This window comes from Nerophis lumbriciformis, linkage group LG11, assembly GCF_033978685.3.
Source record: "Nerophis lumbriciformis linkage group LG11, RoL_Nlum_v2.1, whole genome shotgun sequence".
In the NCBI taxonomy this organism is placed as follows: domain Eukaryota; kingdom Metazoa; phylum Chordata; class Actinopteri; order Syngnathiformes; family Syngnathidae; genus Nerophis; species Nerophis lumbriciformis.
In genome coordinates this window covers 37,086,827-37,108,932 of record NC_084558.2, presented here as the reverse complement: position 1 = coordinate 37,108,932, position 22,106 = coordinate 37,086,827, and the positions used below count along the sequence as shown (strand labels likewise).

The window sequence follows — 22,106 nt, the reverse complement described above, 5'->3', positions numbered from 1 at the left end:
CTAATGCTTGATATGAACCCATGGTGCATTTATTACGAAAAAACTTTGCATGCATTTTGACAAGAGATGTCCGATAATATCGGACTGCCGATATTATCGGCCGATAAATGCTTTAAAATGTGATATCGGAAATAATCGGTATCAGTTTAAAAAATTTAAATCTATGACTTTTTGAAACGCCGCTGTACGGAGTGTACACGGACGTAGGGAGAAGTACAGAGCGCCAATAAACCTTAAAGGCACTGCCTTTGCGTGCCGGCCCAATCACATAATACCTTTGGCTTTTCACACACAAGTGAATGCACGCATACTTGGTCAACAGCCATACAGGTCACACTGAGGGTGGCCGTATAAACAACTTTAACACTGTTACAAATATGCGCCACACTGTGAACCCACACCAAACAAGAATGACAAACACATTTCGGGAGAACATCCGCACCGTAAAACAACAGAACAAATACCCAGATCCCCTTGCAGCACTAACTCTCCCGCTACAATATACACCCCCCGCTACCCAACCCCCCCCCCCCCCCCACACACCTCAACCCCAACCCCCCCAACCCCGCCCACCTCAACATCCTCATGCTCTCTCAGGGAGTGCATGTCCCAAATTCCGCTGTGCATCCACCAGCGAAGACGGTCAAAGGTGGACGGTGTCATCGTGAGCTTTGGTGGTGTGTCCTTCATTTCTTGACGGCCTCCATGGTGACATGGCAGATTATAATCTGCCTTTGAAAAACCTCTCGGCCTGGACACCGTGATAAGAGCACAAAGCTTGCAAATATGACCATTCATTGTTTGAGACCTGGTGACTGAGAGCTGGTCATTAATAAGCAAAAGTTTTATGAAAAGGAAGGAACACATCAGCACTTATGTTTCTCCAAAGTGGCAGCATAACTTTCTGCGACTGACAACCTTTTATCTTTAACCTTGCCGCCAATAAGCGTTTAAGCAGCCGAGTAGAGGCGTACCTGCCTGCCTCTGCTCTGAATTCTGTGTGGGCGCCCTGGATGCTCGCCACTCGACGCCACTTCATCCGGCTCGTTTGTGGGCATCGCGAAGGCGTGCAGTCGGCCTAAAATCCATGGTGCTCAAAATTAGTCTTTATTGGAAACGCCAACATCAGGTGATAGGTCTAGAAGGCTTTTAAATATTATTTTCAAGCACTTTGTTGGAAAGATTTGACTCTAAAGTTGGTCCGAAACTCAAAAACTCAAGTGAGATTTGTGTATAGAAGTGTGTATAATTACAAGAATAAAGTAGCCAATATTTGTCTCATAATACTATGAATTTTCTGGTTACAATACAACTTTTTGTAGCAACAATACGACTTTTATCTTGTAATATTCAAACTTGATTACTCTACTCAGTGGCCTAGTGGTTAAAGTGTCCGCCTTGAGGTCGGTAGGTTTTGACTTCCAACCCCAGCCGAGTCATACCAAAGACTATAAAAATGGGACCCATTACCTCCCTGCGTGGCACTCCGCATCAAGGGTTGGAATTGGGGGTTAAATCACCAAAAATGATTCCCGGGCGCGGCCACCGCTGCTGCCCACTGCTCCCCTCACCTCCCAGGGGGTGATCAAGGGTGATGGGTCAAATGCAGAGAATAATTTCGCCACACCTAGTTTGTGTGTGACAAAAAAAGTACTGTAACATTACAACTTAGTTCTTGTGAGATTATAGCTTTTGTCTTGTAATATTAGGAGTTAGTTTGCATGAAAGAAATATTTTATTCCTCTAACATTACAATTTTTTTTCCTCGCTAAAAATTATTTTATTCTCCTAAAATTACAACTTTATTCTGATCATTTTTCACTCTCTTGTCTTGTAATTGAACACAAAAATGTAAATACTGCTCCTCTCTCGTAGTGTTACGACTTCTGCCGCGTGACATTACAACTTGTTTCATATCAATACTACTGTTTTCACATAACATTACCACTTGATTCTTGTAAAATTCTAACTTTTCTCGTAACATGAAAAAAAATCGCTAAAAATGACTTTACTCTCTTAAAACGACTTACGGGTTTATTTATTTTTCTTGTAAATACAACTTATTTTAACGTTGATGTTTCAACTTTATTTTTATTACATTACGACCATGTACTCGTGTAAATACAGATTTTATCTTGTAACATTACGAATTTATTGTATTATAACGAGGACTTTTGTCGCCTAATGTTACAACTTAATTTGCATGAAATACTTGACTCTCATGATATTACAAATGTATTCTCGCTAAAATTCTGTCACACGCTTGTTAAAATGACACCAATATGACTTGTTAAAACTTTTATCTCGTAATATTACAACTTGATTACTCGTAACATTACATCTTGGTTATTGTTAGGTCATAGCTTTTATTTTTGTAATAAGAGTTGGTTCGAATGAATCAGGATTTTATTCTCGTAACTTTACGACTTTTTCCACGCTAAAATATGACTTTAGCCTCCTAAATGTACGACTTATTCTGGTCTTTTTTCACACTCGTCTTGTAATCGACCACAAAAATGTAAATGCTGCTTCTTTTAATGTAACAACTTTTTCTGCCGTGTGGCAGTACAACTTGTCTTACGTTACTACTTTTTAGAACATTACAACTTTTTTCTCATAACATTACAAAGTAATTCTCAAATTATGACCTTTGTCATGAACAATTAGACTTAATTTGCATGACTTTTCTCATAATGTTTTTTCTCACTAAAAGACGAACATACTCCAACTAAATTCCGACTTTTTTCCTGTAATTTCACACACTCTTGTCTTGTCACTGGACACACAAATGTAAATACTGCTTCTTTTAACATTGCACATTTTTCGTAGTGTTACGACTTTTGCTGTGTGACAATTAGGGATGTCCGATAATGGCTTTTTGCCGATATCCGATATTCCGATATTGTCCAACTCTTTAATTACCGATACCGATATCAACTGATATATACAGTCGTGGAATTAACACATTATTATGCCTAATTTGGACAACCAGGTATGGTGAAGATAAGGTACTTTTTTTTAAAAATGAATAAAATAAAATAAGATAAATAAATTAAAAACATTTTCTTGAATAAAAAAGAAAGTAAAACAATATAAAAACAGTTACATAGAAACTAGTAATTAATGAAAATTAGTAAAATTAACTGTTAAAGGTTAGTACTATTAGTGGACCAGCAGCACGCACAATCATGTGTGCTTACGGACTGTATCCCTGCAGACTGTATTGATATATATTGACATATAATGTAGGAACCAGAATATTAATAACAGAAAGAAACAACCCTTTTGTGTGAATGAGTGTAAATGGGGGAGGGAGGTTTTTTGGGTTGGTGCACTAATTGTAAGTGTATCTTGTGTTTTTTATGTTGATTTAATAAATTAAAAAAAATACCGATAATAAAAAAACGATACCGATAATTTCCGATATTATATTTTAACGCATTTATCGGCCGATATTATCGGCAGGCCGATATTATCGGACATCTCTAGTGACAATACAACTTGTCTCATAACTACACTACTTTTTTCTCCTAACATTACAACGTAATTCACGTCAAATTCTGACTTTTTTCCCAAATGTATTCTCTTTTCACCTCAATGTTGCAACTTTTTTCTTGCTGCATTACAACCACGTACTTGTGAAATTACCGATTTTATCTTGGAACATTCTGAATGGATATTGGTAAAGAGCTTTATTTGTCATACGTACAGCAAAGTTTGTCTCTGCATTCAACCCATCCTCTTGATGGGCAGCTTCTAGGGACCCGTAGGTCACTAACTTGGTCAATGAAGCTTCCCAGCGGGCATTGTGGGCAAAGTGTCCTGCTCAAGGACACAGTGACAATCATTGGCACTTTAACTTTAACTTAACTTAACAGCAGCGATGGGGGTGGAGGAAGAGGGATTTGAACCTGTAACCATCTGGCCTTTTTGTACAAAATCCTACTAAATGGTCATATTGCTCTGCATTAGCCGTCTGCTCTTAACTTCAATGTGTTATGGTTACATGAATCATAGTGAAACCTGCCCAGGCCTCTTCTGGGGCAACGGTTCATTGAGTTCACGATAATTGACGTAGCAAAAAAAAAAAAAAAAAAAGCATATGGGACATCATCATCTGTCATAAGGTGCGGTCAGCCTTGTGCTTTTTACAGAAGATCCTTATTCAACTGTAATTCTCTGCTGCTTCTAAGCACCTCGGCAAAGATTCTCTATATATGATAAGAGTGCACTGTATTAAGGAATATGCAAATAAGCATCCTTATATTTTCGTTTAACACTTTTTGTAGTTCAATCCTTTTTAATGTTAATTATGGAATTAAACACTACCCTTACTCCCCTCACGGTTATTTAGGCTTTTCAGCATGTAAAAACAACCTTGACTCTGAGGCAGCAGGAATGTAATACTGTGATGTCAAATATATATTCTAATGTGTGATTGGCTATTGCTTAGAACCCCTTGCAGCACTTGCAGTTTTGTCCCGTAGATATCACAATTTCAAAATGTATGGTCGACCAAGAAAGACACCTCATTAGGAACACATTCTGACTGATGTTACAATATTTCTTCCAAATAAAATGAGCAAAGCGCAGTAATATTATTTTGAAAGGCACACTCTTTGATGTGAGTCTTGTATTTAAACAAATGAATGTATATGATAAAGTGGGAAAGTGTTTTCCATAAACAGCAGAGCACTCCCGTCATAGAGAGAATCTTTGACTAGCATTTTTGCTTAGACTTTTTATTGACCCCCCAAAAAAACAGTTTGACACATTAGCTCAATTACAAGAAGAAAAGATAACTAAAACACTCTACAAAACAACTATACAAAAGCGATAGAACAAACAATACCAACTATACAAAAGCGTTAGAAACAAACAATGCCAACACCAACTATACAAAAGCGATACAATAAGCAACACAAACTATACAAACGCCATCAAAAACAATCAAGAAGCCAACAATATCAACTACACAAAAGCAATAAAACAAACAATACCAACTACACAAAAACAATAAAACAAACAATACGGACTACACAAAAGTGATAGAAACAAACAATAACCAAATAATACCAACCATACGAAAGCTATTTTAAAACAAACAATATCAACTATGCAAAAGCAATAGAATAAACAATAACTATATAAAAGTGATAGAAACAAACAATACAAAAGTGATAGAAACAGTACCAACTATACAAAAATGAACAAGAAGCAAACCATACCAACTACACAAGAGCAATTAAAACAAACAATACTAACTATACAAAGCGATAAAAACAAACAATAACCAAAAAATACCAATTATACAAAAGCTATTTAAAAACAAACAATACTAACCATGCAAAAGCAATAGAAAAAATAACCAAAAAATATCAACAATGCCAAAGCTGTAGAATAAACAATAACTATAGAAAGGCAATAGAAACAAACAATAACCACAAAAAAATCTATACAAAAGCAATAGAATAAACAATAACTATACAAAAGCGATAGAAACAAACAATACAAAAGTGATAGAAACAATATCAACTATACAAAAGCGATTAAAAACAAACAAAAATAAAACAATACCAACAACACAAAAGCGCTACAAACAATACTAATTATACAAAAGATATTAAAAACAAACAATAAATAATACCAACTGTACAAAAGCAATAGAAGCAAATAATAACAACTAAATGAAAGCGATTAAAAACAATAACCAATACCAACTGTACAAAAACGATAGAAGCAAACAAACAATACCAATTATACAAAATGGATAGAAACTAAGGCCCCGTTTACACTGCATACCAAATCGGATTTGTTGCCCTCAAGTGACACAAATCAGATTTTTTTTTGCCAGTCAAAACGCTCCAAAGTGCATCAAATCCAATCTTTAGCCATCAGATCCAGGGAACATCAGGAGGTAGTCCTGAATCCCATTGGAATCTGATCTTTTCACATGTGACTTCAGTCTAAACGCAATGCGACCTGAATGTGATTTTTTTTTTCCGTTAGCTTTGGGCGAGCTACGTCACCCGTGTGCGCCGGAAAGACACAGTCGCCAGCAGAAATTGATATTTCATCACAACATCCGGTTTCGGTTTCTATTTAACATGACCAAATTTTTGGTGCATCACTTGTCAATAGTGCACAAATAATAGGCTATGTGATATGTAATATAAGAATATATATTTTGCTTCAGACTGGAATTGACGCTGTGGCGCATTTGCTTACAAGTGAGTTGAAAAATAAAGCTCCCGTAGATCCACGCTGATGTCCGTGTCTCTTCCACTTAACAGCCATTAAAAGATTACAACAAAATTACAAATACATTACACTATATGCATCCAGTCATACATTATATCACTTTCATTTACTTTCATGTTAAAAAACACTGATTTTTAAGGTGTTGCAACTACAAATTTTATTTTGTAGTTGTAGCGACTTTTTCCCGGTCAACTTCCTTTGTTTTCACTTTATCTAAGTGTGCATGCAAGTGATGTTGAGGCCACTTTGGGGCCTGTGCGCGTTTACACTGGAGTCTGATAAATATCCCATTTTACTTGTAAAGAGTCAGCTAGCAAAATCAGATTTAAAATAAAATGTGATTTAGGCCACTTTGGCCTGCACATTTTTACCAAAAGTGACACAATAAACAAACAGTACCATATATGAAAGCAATATAATAAACAAATTGTTCCAACGATACAGAAGTGATGGAACAAACATTAAAACAATACAAAAGCAGCAGGTCCTTAAAAAACAGCATGCTGTTGCCATATAGACAATATTAGGCTATTTTTTTCCCCGTATTGGCATTAAAAACAGAGTGCTATATAGAGGATCTTTGACTAAGCCTGTTTGGTTTGCAGTCATAGAGAGCAGCGGCCCCCAACCTTTTTTGCACCAGGGACCGGTTTAATGTAGGCATTATTTTCAGGGACCGGCTTTCCACTTGTGCCAGATAAATACAGCAAAATAAGTGCACAAAAAGTACAAGTCACTATAACGCTGAATTAGTGGGAGCCCTGGGCTTGTTTGTTTGCAATGAGATGCAGATGGAAATCAGCCTTTGGCTACAATCTGTCACATTTATATTTTATACGTTCATTAATGTGCATTGTATCATGCCACAAAGTTATATCAAATATAACAAATGGTAACTTACTATGAGGAGTGTTATTGTACATCTATTAACAAGCTTATTGGTGTGTTTAGTGCAAGCCTGGGCAATTATTTTGACTCGGGGGGCCAAATTTAGAGAAAGAAATGTGTCTGGAAATATCTATTTTTAGGAACACTAATACAAAACCTCACAAAAATGTCTGATTGAATGCTAAAAACGTTATGATGACCGCCTTAAAAAACGGAATGGAATTTAATGTTTTTTTTACTGAATGAGACACCCAGAATGTACATGAAAATAATATTAACTATGAACGATAAAACACTGAATATTGACAACATATGAACGTCACACCCCCTCTCGATCGAAATATTTTACAATCAGGCGAAGCGCAACAAAAATGCAACAAACACAGCGAAATATGAATGCGAAGGGTAAAAAAAAACCCACCTACAATCTGATACATCACTAAGCTTTAGAACTTTCTTGTAAAAATCTCCTTTCGCGTCTGTCCCTGACACCCGCATTTTCAGGCTCGCTAAGGAAACACTCTGTGGAAACGCTCCCCACCCACACTGCTTGGTGCCTCGTGTGAGCCGCTGTGATGTAGAGCAGTGGTTCTCAACCTTTTTTCAGTGATGTACCCCCTGTGAGCATTTTTTTAATTCAAGTACCCCCTAATCATAACAAAGCATTTTTGGTTGAAAAAAAGACATAAAGAAGTAAAATACAGCACTATGTCATCAGTTTCTGATTTATTAAATTGTATAACAGTGCAAAATATTGCTCATTTGTTGTGGTCTTTCTTGAACTATTTGGAAAAAAATAAATAAAAATAACTAAAAACTTGTTGAAAAATAAACAAGTGATTCAATTGTAAATAAATATTTCTACACATAGAAGTAATCATCAACTTAAAGTGCCCTCTTTGGGGATTGTAATAGAGATCCACCTGGATTCATGAACTTAATTCTAAACATTTCTTCACAAAAAAAGAAATCTTGAACATCAATATATATGGAACATGTCCACAAACAATATAGCTGTCAACACTGAATATTGCATTGTTGCATTTCTTTTCACAGTCCTTTTTGACAGACATTTAAAGGCCTACTGAAATGCGATTTTCTTATTCAAACGGGGATAGCAGGTGCATTCTATGTGTCATACTTGATCATTTCGCGATATTGCCATATTTTTGCTGAAAGGATTTAGTAGAAAACATCGATGATAAAGTTCGCAACTTTTGGTCGCTGATAAAAAAGCCTTGCCTCTACCGGAAGTAGCAGACGATATGTGCGTGACGTCACAGGTTGTGGAGCTCCTCACATCTGCACATTGTTTACAATTATGGCCAACAGCAGTGCGAGCGATTCGGACCGAGAAAGCGACAATTTCCCCATTAATTTGAGCCAGGGAAGATGCTGTGAGAGGCGGGTGGGACCTGATATTCAGCTGGGAATGACTAAAACAGTAAATAAACACAAGACATATATATACTCTATTAGCCACAAGACAACCAGGCTTATATTTGATATGCCACAAATGAATCCCGCATAACAAACACCTCCCCCCTCCCGTCCATATAACCCGCCAATACAACTCAAACACCTGCACAACACACTCAATCCCACAGCCCAAAGTACCGTTCACCTCCCTAAAGTTCATACAGCACATATATTTCCCCAAAGTCCCCAAAGTTACGTACGTGACATGCACATAGCGGCACGCACGTACGGGCAAGCGATCAAATGTTTGGAAGCCGCAGCTGCATGCGTACTCACGGTACCGCGTCTGCGCATCCAACTCAAAGTCCTCCTGGTAAGAGTCTCTGTTGTCCCAGTTCTCCACAGGCCAATGGTAAAGCTTGACTGTCATCTTCCGGGAATGTAAACAATGAAACACCGGCTGTGTTTGTGTTGCTGCAGCCGGTCCGCAACACACCGCTTCCCACCTACAGCTTTCTTCTTTGCTGTCTCCATTGTTCATTGAACAAATTGCAAAAGATTCACCAACACAGATGTCCAGAATACTGTGGAATTTTGCGATGAAAACAGACGACTTAATAGCTGGCCACCATGCTGTCCCAAAATGTCCTCTGCAATCCGTGACGTCACGCGCAGGCGTCATCATACCGAGACGTTTTCAGCAGGATATTTTGCGCAAAATTTAAAATTGCACTTTAGTAAGCTAACCCGGCCGTATTGGCATGTGTTGCAATGTTAAGATTTCATCATCGATGTATAAACTATCAGACTGCGTGGTCGGTAGTAGTGGGTTTCCGTAGGCCTTTAAAATAAATCTCACGTACGCCCAGGGGTATGCGTACCCCCATTTGAGAACCACTGACGTAGATTACCATATAGTATAGCTTGCAAAAGCGCAGATTTCAACCATTTAAATACTTTGTATAGTTCAAGACTTGCGGTCATTTGAAAACATCACTGCACATCATAATGGCAGCTACAGTTTCCATCTTAAAGATCTAAAAAAAATATGTAGGAATGTCCAGCGGGCCACATTGAAAAGCTTAATTTGCCTGTGGTTTAGTGGAAAAGGCAAAAGTTAAGTCGGAGAAAATGCAGTCGTTTATAAATGATTTAATATTTCTCTGCGGCCCGAAAGCAAATGCGTCACGGACCGGTACCGGTCCCCGGACCGGTGGTTGGGGACCACTGATATAGAGGATCATTGACTGGAGGTCATTAAAGCAGCTATGTTGTTGACATGTAGAGCAGAGGTCCCACACCCCCAGCCAGTGGGTGCAAGCGCTCTGATTTGTCAGTTGGGCTGTGACGTCACACGCCGCGCAGATTGACGTCCAGAGTCGGCGCATCTCCAAACAACAGCTCCAGATGGAGTTGGAGCGCGATGGCAGCAGTGCCGCGGCAGGCGCGCCAGGCCGGGCGGGCTTCCCTCCAATGAGACGCGCGCCTCCGGCAGCACTACTCTTGGCAGCCCGTCATGGGTGGCGGCGGCGACAACAACGCCACGGCCATTTCCGAGGAGTGGGTGGCCGGCATCAGCGTGGTGATGGCGCTCATCGTGCTGGCCATCGTGCTCGGTAACGCGCTGGTGATCGTGGCCATCGCCAGGACGCAGAGGCTCCAGACGCGCACCAACGTCTTCGTGGTGTCGCTGGCGTGCGCGGACCTCATCATGGGCGTGCTGGTGGTGCCCTTCGGCGCCGAGCTGGAGGTGCGCGGCTCCTGGGCGTACGGCTCCTTCTTCTGCGAGTTCTGGATCTCCGTGGACGTGCTGTGCGTCACGGCGAGCATCGAGACGCTGTGCGTGATCGCGGTGGACCGATACGTCGCCATCACGGCGCCCTTCCGGTACCAGAGCCTGCTCACCAGGGCGCGCGCTCAGGCGGCGGTGTGCGCGGTGTGGGGCGTCTCGGCTCTGGTGTCCTTCCTGCCGATACTCATGCACTGGTCCCGGGACAGCGCGCACACCTCCTGCTACGAGGACCCGGCGTGCTGCGACTTTGTCACCAACCGCGCGTACGCCGTGTCCTCCTCCGTCATCTCCTTCTACCTCCCGCTGCTGGTGATGATCTTCGTGTACGCGCGCGTTTACCGGGAGGCGAAGCAGCAGCTGCGGAAGATCGACAAATGCGAGGGTCGCTTCCACATCCACAGCTCGGCGGGGCAGTGCAAGAGGAAGCCGCCTCGGGTGGCCGCCCTGCGGGAGCACAAGGCGCTGAAGACGCTGGGCATCATCATGGGCACCTTCACCCTCTGCTGGCTGCCCTTCTTCATCGTCAACGTGGTGCGGGTGTTCGGCGCCGAGCTGGTGGACAAAGATTTGTTCGTCTTCCTCAACTGGCTCGGTTACGCCAACTCGGCCTTCAATCCCGTCATCTACTGCCGCAGCCCGGACTTCAGGAGGGCGTTCAAGAGGCTGCTGTGCCGGACCAGGAGGAGGCGGCGGCCGACGGGAGAAGGGATGCTGCACGTCAGCTCCTGCGACCTGAGCCGCTACTCCGGCGGCTTGATGACCTCCGCGGAGCCCGGGACACTCGGACTGTGGACGGACTGCACCGGGCTGGACAACAGTGACAGCAGCCTGGCAGGAACCGGAAAACTGTCCCGCTCCGAATCTCATCTGTGACCCAAACTAAACTCTTTTTACTTACTTTTTTATATAAGGACAACTAGGACATTTGGATAAATATTCCAATTTAATTGATTTCGGGATTTTTTTTCTGTCAAAAAAATCGGGATTATTTCTGTCAAAATGTCGGGATTTTTTCTGTTAAAAAGTCGGCATTTTTTTTCTGTCAAAAAGTCTGCATTTTTTCTGTTAATAAAAAAATCTGGATTGTTGCTGTCCAAAAATCTGGATTTTCTTTCTGTCCAAAAATCTGGATTTTTTTTAAATCTAAAAAGAATCTGGATTTTTTTTCTGTCAAAAAATCTGGTTTTTTTTTTTCAATCTAAAAAATCGGGATTTTTTTCTGTCAAAAAATCGGGATTTTTTCTGTCAAAATGTCGGGGGGTTTTCTGTTAAAAAGTCGGTATTTTTAGGTCATAAAAATCGGGATTTTTTTGTGTCAAAAAGTCTGCATTTTTTCTGTCAATAAAAAAATCTGGATTGTTGCTGTCAAAAAATCTGGATTTTTTTCTGTCCAAAAATCTGGATTTTTTTTTTTAATCTAAAAAGAATCTGGATTTTTTTTTAATCTAAAAAGAATCTGGATTTTTTTAAATCTAAAAAGCATCTGGATTTTTTTCCGTCAAAAAAATCAGAATTTTTACTGTCAAAAAGTTGGGATTTTTTCTGTCAAAAAGTTGGGGTATTTTCTGTCAAAATGTCGGGATTTTTTTTGTTGAAGAGTCTGTATTTTTTCCGTCATAAAAATCGGGATTTTTTTCTGTCAAAAAGTCGGCATTTTTTCTGTCAATAAAATCCGGATTTTTCTATGTTAAAAAATCTGGATTTTTTCTATCGAAAAAATCGGGATTTATTTCTGTCAAAATGTCTGGATTTTTCTGTTAAAAAGTCTGGATTTTTTCTGTTTAAAAATGTCGGCATGTTTTCTATAAAAAAATCGGGATTTTTTTCTGTCAAAAAGTCTGCATTTTTCTGTTAAAAAGTCTGCATTTTTTTCTGTCATAAAAATCGGGATTTTTTCCTGTCAAAAAGTTGGCATTTTTTCTGTCAATAAAATCCAGATTTTTCTCTGTTAAAAAATCAGGATTTTTTTTTCTGTCAAAAAAATCTGGATTTATTTCTGTCAAAAAGTCTCGATTTTGATTGTCAAAATGTCAGGATGTTTCTGTCAAAAAGTCGGCATTTTTCTCTGTTAGAAAGTCGGGATTTTTTTCACTTCCAATCACAAACTAAGGTCCAAAAAAAGTGGAAACATCCTTTTTTGCTTTTACCTCACAACCGTCGGAAAGTGCAATTGTTGCAGCTATTAGTTTCTATGAAATGTTCCGGTTATTGTTATTGATGTTTATTTATTTCCGCTGCACTATTGAGTATAAATTAAGCGTCTTGTCTCTGTGAAGCTTTACATGCTGTTGAAATGTCCTGTGAAATACTACTAATAAAAAGAAAATGGCACTGTTGTTTGCGTTTAATTGTTGTCATTGCTCTTTATTAAAAATGTAACAATATTAACTTGAAATGTGCTCCGATTTTGTGAGAATTGATTCGGAAAGTGACTTCAAATGGCAGCAGTGTTAAAATGCATCATCGTGTATCATAGCAAACCTCAGTTACAATGTCTCCCCCTTGTGGCTGTTAGCGCTACATTCCATGAATGACACAATGACTTTGACTCTTTTTTTTTTTCTGTCAAATATATTTTTAACTCGCATTTTTTCAGTTGTTAAAAACAGAGTTTGTGTCAAATAAAGGATCTTTGAATAGTGTTTGGTTTTGGTGTAGTTTCTTCAAAACCGACAACTCTTGTCATATTGACCATCTTTGATTAGTGTTTTTGCTGGGGATTATTAAAAAAACAAACCAGCAGAGCACCCTTGTCAAATAGAACAGTGTTTTTCAACCACTGTGCCGCGGCACACTAGTGTACCGTGGGAGTTTATGTAATTTCACCTAATTGGGTTAAAAATATTTTTTGCAAACTAGTAATTATCCGTAAATGTGCTGTTGTTGAGTGTCTGTGCTGTCTAGAGCTCGGCAGAGTAACAGTGTAATACTCTTCCATACCAGTAGGTGGCAGCAGGTAGCTAATTGCTTTGTAGATGTCGGGAACAACGACAATGGTTTGAAGAAAAACTAAAACTGAACTGGCTGCAAAGTAAACAAAAACAGAATGCTGGACGACAGCAAAGACTTATGTGTGGAGCAGACGGCATCCACAAAGTACATCCGTAAATGACATGACAATCAACACCAAAATAGGAGCGTAAGACAAGAACTAAAACACTACACACAGGAAAACAGCAAAAAACTCCAAATAAGTCAGGGCGTGATGTGACAGGTCGTGAGAGTACACCTACTTTGAGACAAGAGCTATGCTTGGTTATGGTTGGAATTCATATCCAACAATTGCGGGAACAACATTTTATTGTCAATATCGGTTGCTGAGTTTCATTTTTTAATGTTTTCTGCTAGTGGTGTGCCTCGGGATTTTGTCAATGAAAAAAATGTGCCTCGGCTCAGAAAAGGTTGAAAAACACTGAAATAGAAGATCGTTGACTACAGTGTTTGGTAGTTAAATAGAGAAGTTTTGACTTGCATTTAGACACTAGGTCCTGAGCTGTGTGTCATAAAGGATATGTCACATTTTCATTTATCAGCATCTTAAATTAAAAAGAGCACAGCCCTTTTGTCATATAGAGCAGTGGTCCCCAACCACCGGTCCGTGGATCGATTGGTACCGGGCTGCACAAGAAATTAAATTTTTATTTAATATATATATATATTTTTTTTAATTAAATCAACATAAAAAACTCAAGATACACTTAAAATTAGTGCCCCAACCCAAAAAAACTCCCCCATTTACACTCATTCACACTCATTTGCACATAATTAACTCATCCGCACATAATTAATGAGCCGGGCGTGACGTCATGTGAATCTAAGCAACTGCAGTGTTTCTAGCATCCCCTAGAGGGCAGGCAAAATGTGTTCCTCAGCTGTGGTCGGTTGTAATACACTTTTCCACCACTTGTGGCAGTAATGAGTAATGACTATCTCAAACTGAAGAACTCCAGAGCAAGAGTCATAGAAAAGTTTGTAAAAAATGACGACTTAAGTGGTCAAACTGTATTTTTATTTGCAATTTAATTTTTTGGACAGTTTATTTAAGAAACATATATACCTAATCAATTATTTATACATTTATTCAGAATGTATATATTTTCTATTGTATTTATTTATTTGTAGTTATTTTAGAATTTTGAATCCGAGTGGTGTTTTGTTATTGGACTTTTGTGCTCGTCACAGATTGTCAATAACAAACACCATGTTCAAACATAAGGGTGTCCATATGTGCACTTGGCACCAGGACACCCTAGGCCGCAGTTCCATGATCGACTTTGTAGTTGTGTCATCGGATTTGCGGTCTCATGTTTTGGACACTCGGGTGAAGAGAGGGGCGGAGCTTTCTACCGATCACCACCTGGTGGTGAGTTGGCTGCGATGGTGGGGGAGGATGCCGGACAGACCTGGCAGGCCCAAACGCATTGTGAGGGTTTGCTGGGAACGCCTGGCAGAGTCTCCCGTCAGAGAGAGTTTCAATTCCCACCTCCGGAAGAACTTTGAACATGTCACGAGGGAGGCACTAGACACTGAGTCCGAGTGGACGATGTTCCGTGCCTCTATTGTCGAGGCGGCCGATTGGAGCTGTGGCCGCAAGGTGGTTGGTGCCTGTCGTGGCGGTAATCCTAGAACCCGCTGGTGGACACCAGCGGTAAGGGATGCCGTCAAGCTGAAGAAAGAGTCCCATCGGGCTCTTTTGGCTCATAGGACTCCGGAGGCAGCAGACAGGTACCGACAGGCCAAGCGATGTGCGGCTTCGGCGGTCGCAGAGGCAAAAACTCGGACATGGGAGGAGTTCGGGGAAGCCATGGAAAACGACTTCCGGACGGCTTCGAAGCGATTCTGGACCACCATCCGCCGCCTCAGGAAGGGGAAGCAGTGCAATGTCAACACCGTGTATGGTGAGGATGGTGTTCTGCTGACCTCGACTGCGGATGTTGTGGATCGGTGGAGGGAATACTTCGAAGACCTCCTCAATCCTACCAGCACGTCTTCCTATGAGGAAGCAGGGCCTGGGGAATCTGTGGTGGACTCTCCTATTTCTGGGGCTGAGGTTGCCGAGGTAGTTAAAAAGCTCCTCGGTGGCAAGGCCCCGGGGGTGGATGAGATCCGCCCGGAGTTCCTTAAGGCTCTGGATGTTGTGGGGCTGTCTTGGTTGACAAGACTCTGCAACATCACGTGGACATCGGGGGCGGTACCTCTGGATTGGCAGACCGGGGTGGTGGTTCCTCTCTTTAAGAAGGGGAACCGGAGGGTGTGTTCTAACTATCGTGGGATCACACTCCTCAGCCTTCCCGGTAAGGTCTATTCAGGTGTACTGGAGAGGAGGCTATGCCGGATAGTCGAACCTCAGCTTCAGGAGGAACAGTGTGGTTTTCGTCCTGGTCGTGGAACTGTGGACCAGCTCTATACTCTCGGCAGGGTCCTTGAGGGTGCATGGGAGTTTGCTCAACCAGTCTACATGTGCTTTGTGGACTTGGAGAAGGCATTCGACCGTGTACCCCGGGAAGTCCTGTGGGGAGTGCTCAGAGAGTATGGGGTAACGGACTGTCTTATTGTGGCGGTTCGCTCCCTGTATAATCAGTGTCAGAGCTTGGTCCGCATTGCCGGCAGTAAGTCGGACCAGTTTCCAGTGAGGGTTGGACTCCGCCAGGGCTGCCCTTTGTCACCGATTCTGTTCATAACCTTTATGGACAGAATTTCTAGGCGCAGTCAAGGCGTTGAGGGTATCTGGTTTGGTGGCTGCAGGATTAGGTCTCTGCTTTTTGCAGATGATGTGGTCCTGATGGCTTCATCTGGCCAAGATCTTCAGCTCTCACTGGATCGGTTCGCAGCCGAGTGTGAAGCGACTGGGATGGGAATCAGCACCTCCAAATCTGAGTCCATGGTTCTCGCCCGGAAAAGGGTGGAGTGCCATCTCCGGGTTGGGGAGGAGATCTTGCCCCAAGTAGAGGAGTTCAAGTACCTCGGAGTCTTGTTCACGAGTGAGGGAAGAGTGGATCGTGAGATCGACAGGCGGATCGGTGCGGCGTCTTCAGTAATGCGGACACTGTATCGATCCGTTGTGGTGAAGAAGGAGCTGAGCCGGAAGGCAAAGCTCTTGATTTACTGGTCGATCTACGTTCCCATCCTCACCTATGGTCATGAGCTTTGGGTCATGACCGAAAGGACAAGATCACGGGTACAAGCGGCCGAAATGAGTTTCCTCCGCCGGGTGGCGGGGCTCTTCCTTAGAGATAGGGTGAGAAACGCTGTCATCCGGGGGGAGCTCAAAGTAAAGCCGCTGCTCCTCCACATCGAGAGGAGCCAGATGAGGTGGTTCGGGCATCTGGTCAGGATGCCACCCGAACGCCTCCCTCGGGAGGTGTTTCGGGCACGTCCGACCGGTAGGAGGCCACGGGGAAGACGCAGGACACGTTGGGAAGACTATGTCTCCCGGCTGGCCTGGGAACGCCTCGGGATCCCCCGGGAGGAACTGGACGAAGTGGCTGGGGAGAGGGAAGTCTGGGCTTCCCTGCTTAAGCTGCTGCCCCCGCGACCCGACCTCGGATAAGCGGAAGAAGATGGATGGATGGATGGATAGTTATTTTAGCACTGTCATATTTGAATAGGATTAAGATCACTAATTTAGTGTTGATATTTGAATGGGGCCCCAGCTCCTCTGTAGTGGAAAAGAACACTCTGAAATAAAATGTATTTGATGAGTGATTGCAAAAAAAAAGTTCCTCCCCAAAAACAGCACTCTTGTTGTATAAAGGATCTTTGACTAGCGTTTTTTTCAAAAGAGAGGATCTTAGAGTAGCATTTTTGCCGTATCGGCTTTAAAAACCAGAGTTCTCCTGTCAAATAAAGGATATTTGAATAGTGTTTTTTTTTTCAGTATAAGATCTTCAAAACAACACATTTGTTATGTAGGTAAAAGCCAGTAAATTAGAATATTTTGAAAAACTTGATTTATTTCAGTAATTGCATTCAAAAGGTGTAACTTGTACATTATATTCATTCATTGCACACAGACTGATGCATTCAAATGTTTATTTCATTTCATTTTGATGATTTGAAGTGGCAACAAATGAAAATCCAAAATTCCGTGTGTCACAAAATTAGAATATTACTTAAGGCTAATACAAAAAAGGGATTTTTAGAAATGTTGGTTATGAGAGCCCAGGTTGCTCTGATAGTGGCCTTCAACTCTTCCACCATCACTGATGGTGGAAACTTTACACTAGACTTCAGGCAACGTGGATCCTGTGCCTCTCCTGTCCTCCTCCAGACTCTGGGACCTCGATTTCCAAAGGAAATGCAAAATTTGCATGGTTGGGTGATGGTTTGGGGTGCCATGTCATCTGCTGGTGTCGGTCCACTCTGTTTCATGAGATCCAGGGTCAACGCAGCCGTCTACCAGCAAGTTTTAGAGCACTTCATGCTTCCTGCTGCTGACCTGCTCTATGGAGATGGAGATTTCAAGTTCCAACAGGACTTGGCGCCTGCACACAGCGCAAAATCTACCCGTGCCTGGTTTACGGACCATGGTATTTCTGTTCTAAATTGGCCCGCCAACTCCCCTGACCTTAGCCCCATAGAAAATCTGTGGGGTATTGTGAAAAGGAAGATGCAGAATGCCAGACCCAAAAACGCAGAAGAGTTGAAGGCCACTATCAGAGCAACCTGGGCTCTCATAACACCTGAGCAGTGCCAGAAACTCATCGACTCCATGCCACGCCGCATTAACGCAGTAATTGAGGCAAAAGGAGCTCCAACCAAGTATTGAGTATTGTACATGCTCATATTTTTCTTTTTCATACTTTTCAGTTGGCCAACATTTCTAAAAATCCCTTTTTTGTATTAGCCTTAAGTAATATTCTAATTTTGTGACACACGGAATTTTGGATTTTCATTTGTTGCCACTTCAAATCATCAAAATTAAATGAAATAAACATTTGAATGCATCAGTCTGTGTGCAATGAATAAATATAATGTACAAGTTACACCTTTTGAATGCAATTACTGAAATAAATCAAGTTTTTCAAAATATTCTAATTTACTGGCTTTTACCTGTATAGATGATCTTTGACCCATGTTTTTGCAGCAGATACTTAAAAAAACAGCATTGCACTTTTGTCAAATAGAAGATCTTTGACTAGCGTTTTTGCAGAAACATCTCCCCCCAAAACAACACACCACTTTTTGTCATACAGAAGATCTTTGACCAGTGCTTTTTGCAGCAAATGCTCAAACAAACAAACAGCTCAGGAGTCTTGTCATATGGAGGATCTTCAACCATAGAATAAGTCTAAGTGAAGAGAAAATGAGGCCCTAGTGTTCATGTATCAGCTTGAAATGATAAAAAAAAACATTTGCCTCAGTTAAAAATCCATATTTGCCAATAACATTCATTTATCATAGAGTTGTAGTACCGCTTAGGACCTGTGGAGGTGGCAGTGAGTCAGCGTCAGGCTCAAATCAAAGCCAGTGTTCACTGACGCTATCGAGGTCTCACTTGTTGTTGCCAAGTGACGCTTGTAAAAACTACTTTTATTGAATGGCCAAACAAATATAATCACATGATTTGCAAATCCTTTTCAACTTATATTCAATTGAATAGACTGCAAAGACAAGATATTTAATGTTCGAACTGAGAAACTTATTTGCAAATAATCATTAACTTAGAATTTAATGGCAGCAACATATTGCAAAAAAGTTGGCACAGGGGCATTTTTACCACTGTGTTACATGGCCTTTCCTTTTAACAACTCTCAGTAAAAGTTTGGGAACTGAGGAGACCAATTTTTGAAGCTTTTCAGGTGGAATTCTTTCCCATTCTTGCTTGATGTACAGCTTAAGTTGTTCAACAGTCCGGAGTCTCCGTTATGGTATTTTAGGCTTCATAATGCGCCACACATTTTCAATGGGAGACAGGTCTGGACTACAGGCAGGCCAGTCTAGTACCCGCACTCTTTTACTATGAAGCCATGCTGTTGTAACACGTGGCTTGGCATTGTCTTGCTGAAATAAGCAGGGGCGTCCATGATAATGTTGCTTGGATGGCAACATATGTTGCTCCAAAACCTGTATGTACCTTTCAGCATTAATGGTGCCTTCACAGATGCGTAAGTTACCCATGCCTTGGGCACTAATACACCCCCATACCATCACATGCTGGCTTTTGAACTTTGCGCCTAGAACAATCCGGATGGTTCTTTTCCTCTTTGTTCCGGAGGACACGGCCGTTTCCAAAAACAGTTTGAAATGTGGACTCGTCAGACCACAGAACACTATCGCACTTTGCATCCGTCCATCTTAGATGAGCTCGGGCCCAGCGAAGCCGGTAGCGTTTTTGGGTGTTGTTGATAAATCGGTTTCGCTTTGCATAGTAGAGTATTGGCACTTGCCACTTGTGCCAGCTTTTTTAAACATGTTGCGGGCATCAAATTCCAAAATGAGCTAATATTTACAAAAAATAACAAAGTTTACCTGTTTGCACGTTAAGTATCTTGTCTTTGCAGTCTATTCAATTGAATATAGGTTGAAAAGGATTTGCAAATCATTGTATTGTTTTTATTTACCATTTACACAACGTGTCAAGTTCACTGGTTTTGTGTTTTGTATATTGATGTATGCTCACCAGCGGGTGTACGCATAATTACCATATATGTGGATGCATGATCACCATGTTTATGTATGGAGCCACAGGTCAAGCAGCAAACATACACACTATTAAAATGTTTTGCTGCGATTTCACACCTCCTTCCTGACAAACGCCATCCGCTGATTGGTTTTAGTCGCGTGTGCAGCTGCGACACTTTAGAATCCTGCAAATTCCATCTGGGAGTGAAGCTCTCGGTTCAAAGCCAGCGAGGGATAAATAGCTAATTAATGGAGCGTGACTTGTATATTCTTCCACCTTTAACTGTTGCCTTTTCTCATTGGAACAAAAAAAGGTAGAATAATACAGAACAGATGTCTAAAGACAACATGATTCATGACTAAAATATTCCAATTAAAAATATATATTTTTTAAATGAATATTACACTATACATTTAATGGAGAAAACTACAACAAAACAATTTATCTATCAAGATATAGTCAAATATATGAATTACAATTCTAATTCAATAATATTTAAAATACTATCACACAAGTTTAATAACCATATTAAAAATGTCAAATACATCTCTTTTTTCTTTTTAATCCCCCAAAAACTTAATAGTAAAATAACAAAAAGGCAACATTTTACCCGCCCATAATCTAATAAATCCTATTAAAAAACACTTAAAATTACATCATACAATTGATACAATACTATTTATTAATTACAAACATTTCTAATCAAATTATAATAAAATTACTTACCAATTACATCAATTTAACAAGTATTTTAGAAAAGTAAAATATATTGTTTAGAAATGATCCCCCCCTCCCAAAAAAAAAAAAAAAATTCGATTAGGAAAATAAGATTTTACCCACCAATAATCTGATGAAAAACATTTAATATACTTAAAATTAAGTTACAGAATAAAACATTTTTAATTCAATTTTAATAATTCCTAATCACACATTTAATAATACAAAAAAAAAATTAACACAAATTCCAATAAACCCAATAGAAATATACTTAAACAACACAAATATACATAGATACTTCAAAAGAAATACATTTGTCAAAGATAGAAATTTCTCTTCCCTCAAAAAAAATAATAAAAAAAATAATGTAACTAATCACAAATGTTTATTAAAGCAATCTCTTAAATACGATTCAAATATGCCTCCTCGTGACTGGGATGAGTCTCAGTATGACATCACAACAATCTGATTGGATGATCAGTCAGTGCTATAATCTTCTGGTGATGTTATGACATTTAAAAAAAAAAAAGGAAAATATACATTTCCAAATGTACATTAAATGTTATTAAGAAATATATTTCTAACCCTAAATTACATTTTTTGCTCGGCCTTTACACTATTTTCTGTGCTGCCGTCATAATGGATCACACTCATGAATTCAAGAGTGGTCACCCTAAGCCAAGAGCTAAAAATAGCTTCGCTGCAGAAGCGATGCCCGTAACAAAAGACAAATGACACCTGGAGAAAGTAAGAAGGAAGGTTGAGGTTTTTTGCCCTTTTTTTCCTTCCCTGCGGATTGATTAATTGCTGTTTGGAAGCGAATGATGCCGTCGTTTGAAAGAAAGACGCTCACTTACTTGTGGTGTAATAGCAGGCAGCTTGGCTCTTGTTGGGACTCCCAGTGATGCTTAAATCATACGCTTTGACCTCCAGCAGTGCTGATGCTGCACCTTCTAGAAAAAAAATGCCTTTAAATCTGCCTCATGCACAAAAAAAGTCACTAAATGTTCATTGAAGAACAAAAACAAGAAAATGTTTCATAGAGTTAAGACATTTTTTATTCCCTGGAGCACAAGTGCAGCTCAATAAACTAGAATATCTTGGGACAACTTCATTTATTTCAGTAGTTTCATGTATTCTATACATTCTCTTACACAGGAGGATATTCTTATTCATTGATATGCATATGTACATGTAGTATGTACATATACTGCATATATACACACATACTCCATTTAAAAACAAAATCTATAAAGTTAGAATCACAGTTTGACAAAGAGCCCACAGAAAAATTGCACAGAATGGAGAACAAAAAAAAGCATATTTTTATGAAAACAATTGGATTTAATTGGCTGAAGGACAAGTCACATGATGCCTCAATTGATATTTCAGTGTTAACCTGGG

General features: G+C 40.3%; 1 protein-coding gene across 1 annotated transcript; it reads left to right on the top strand.

Moving 5' to 3' along the window:
* Positions 1-9,992: 9,992 nt before the first annotated feature.
* On the top strand, positions 9,993-12,981 carry adrb1 (adrenoceptor beta 1). The gene has a single exon (XM_061966708.2). It carries the CDS (start codon positions 10,085-10,087, stop codon positions 11,231-11,233), a length of 1,149 nt encoding a protein of 382 aa, XP_061822692.1. The 5' UTR covers positions 9,993-10,084; the 3' UTR covers positions 11,234-12,981.
* Positions 12,982-22,106: the final 9,125 nt, after the last annotated feature.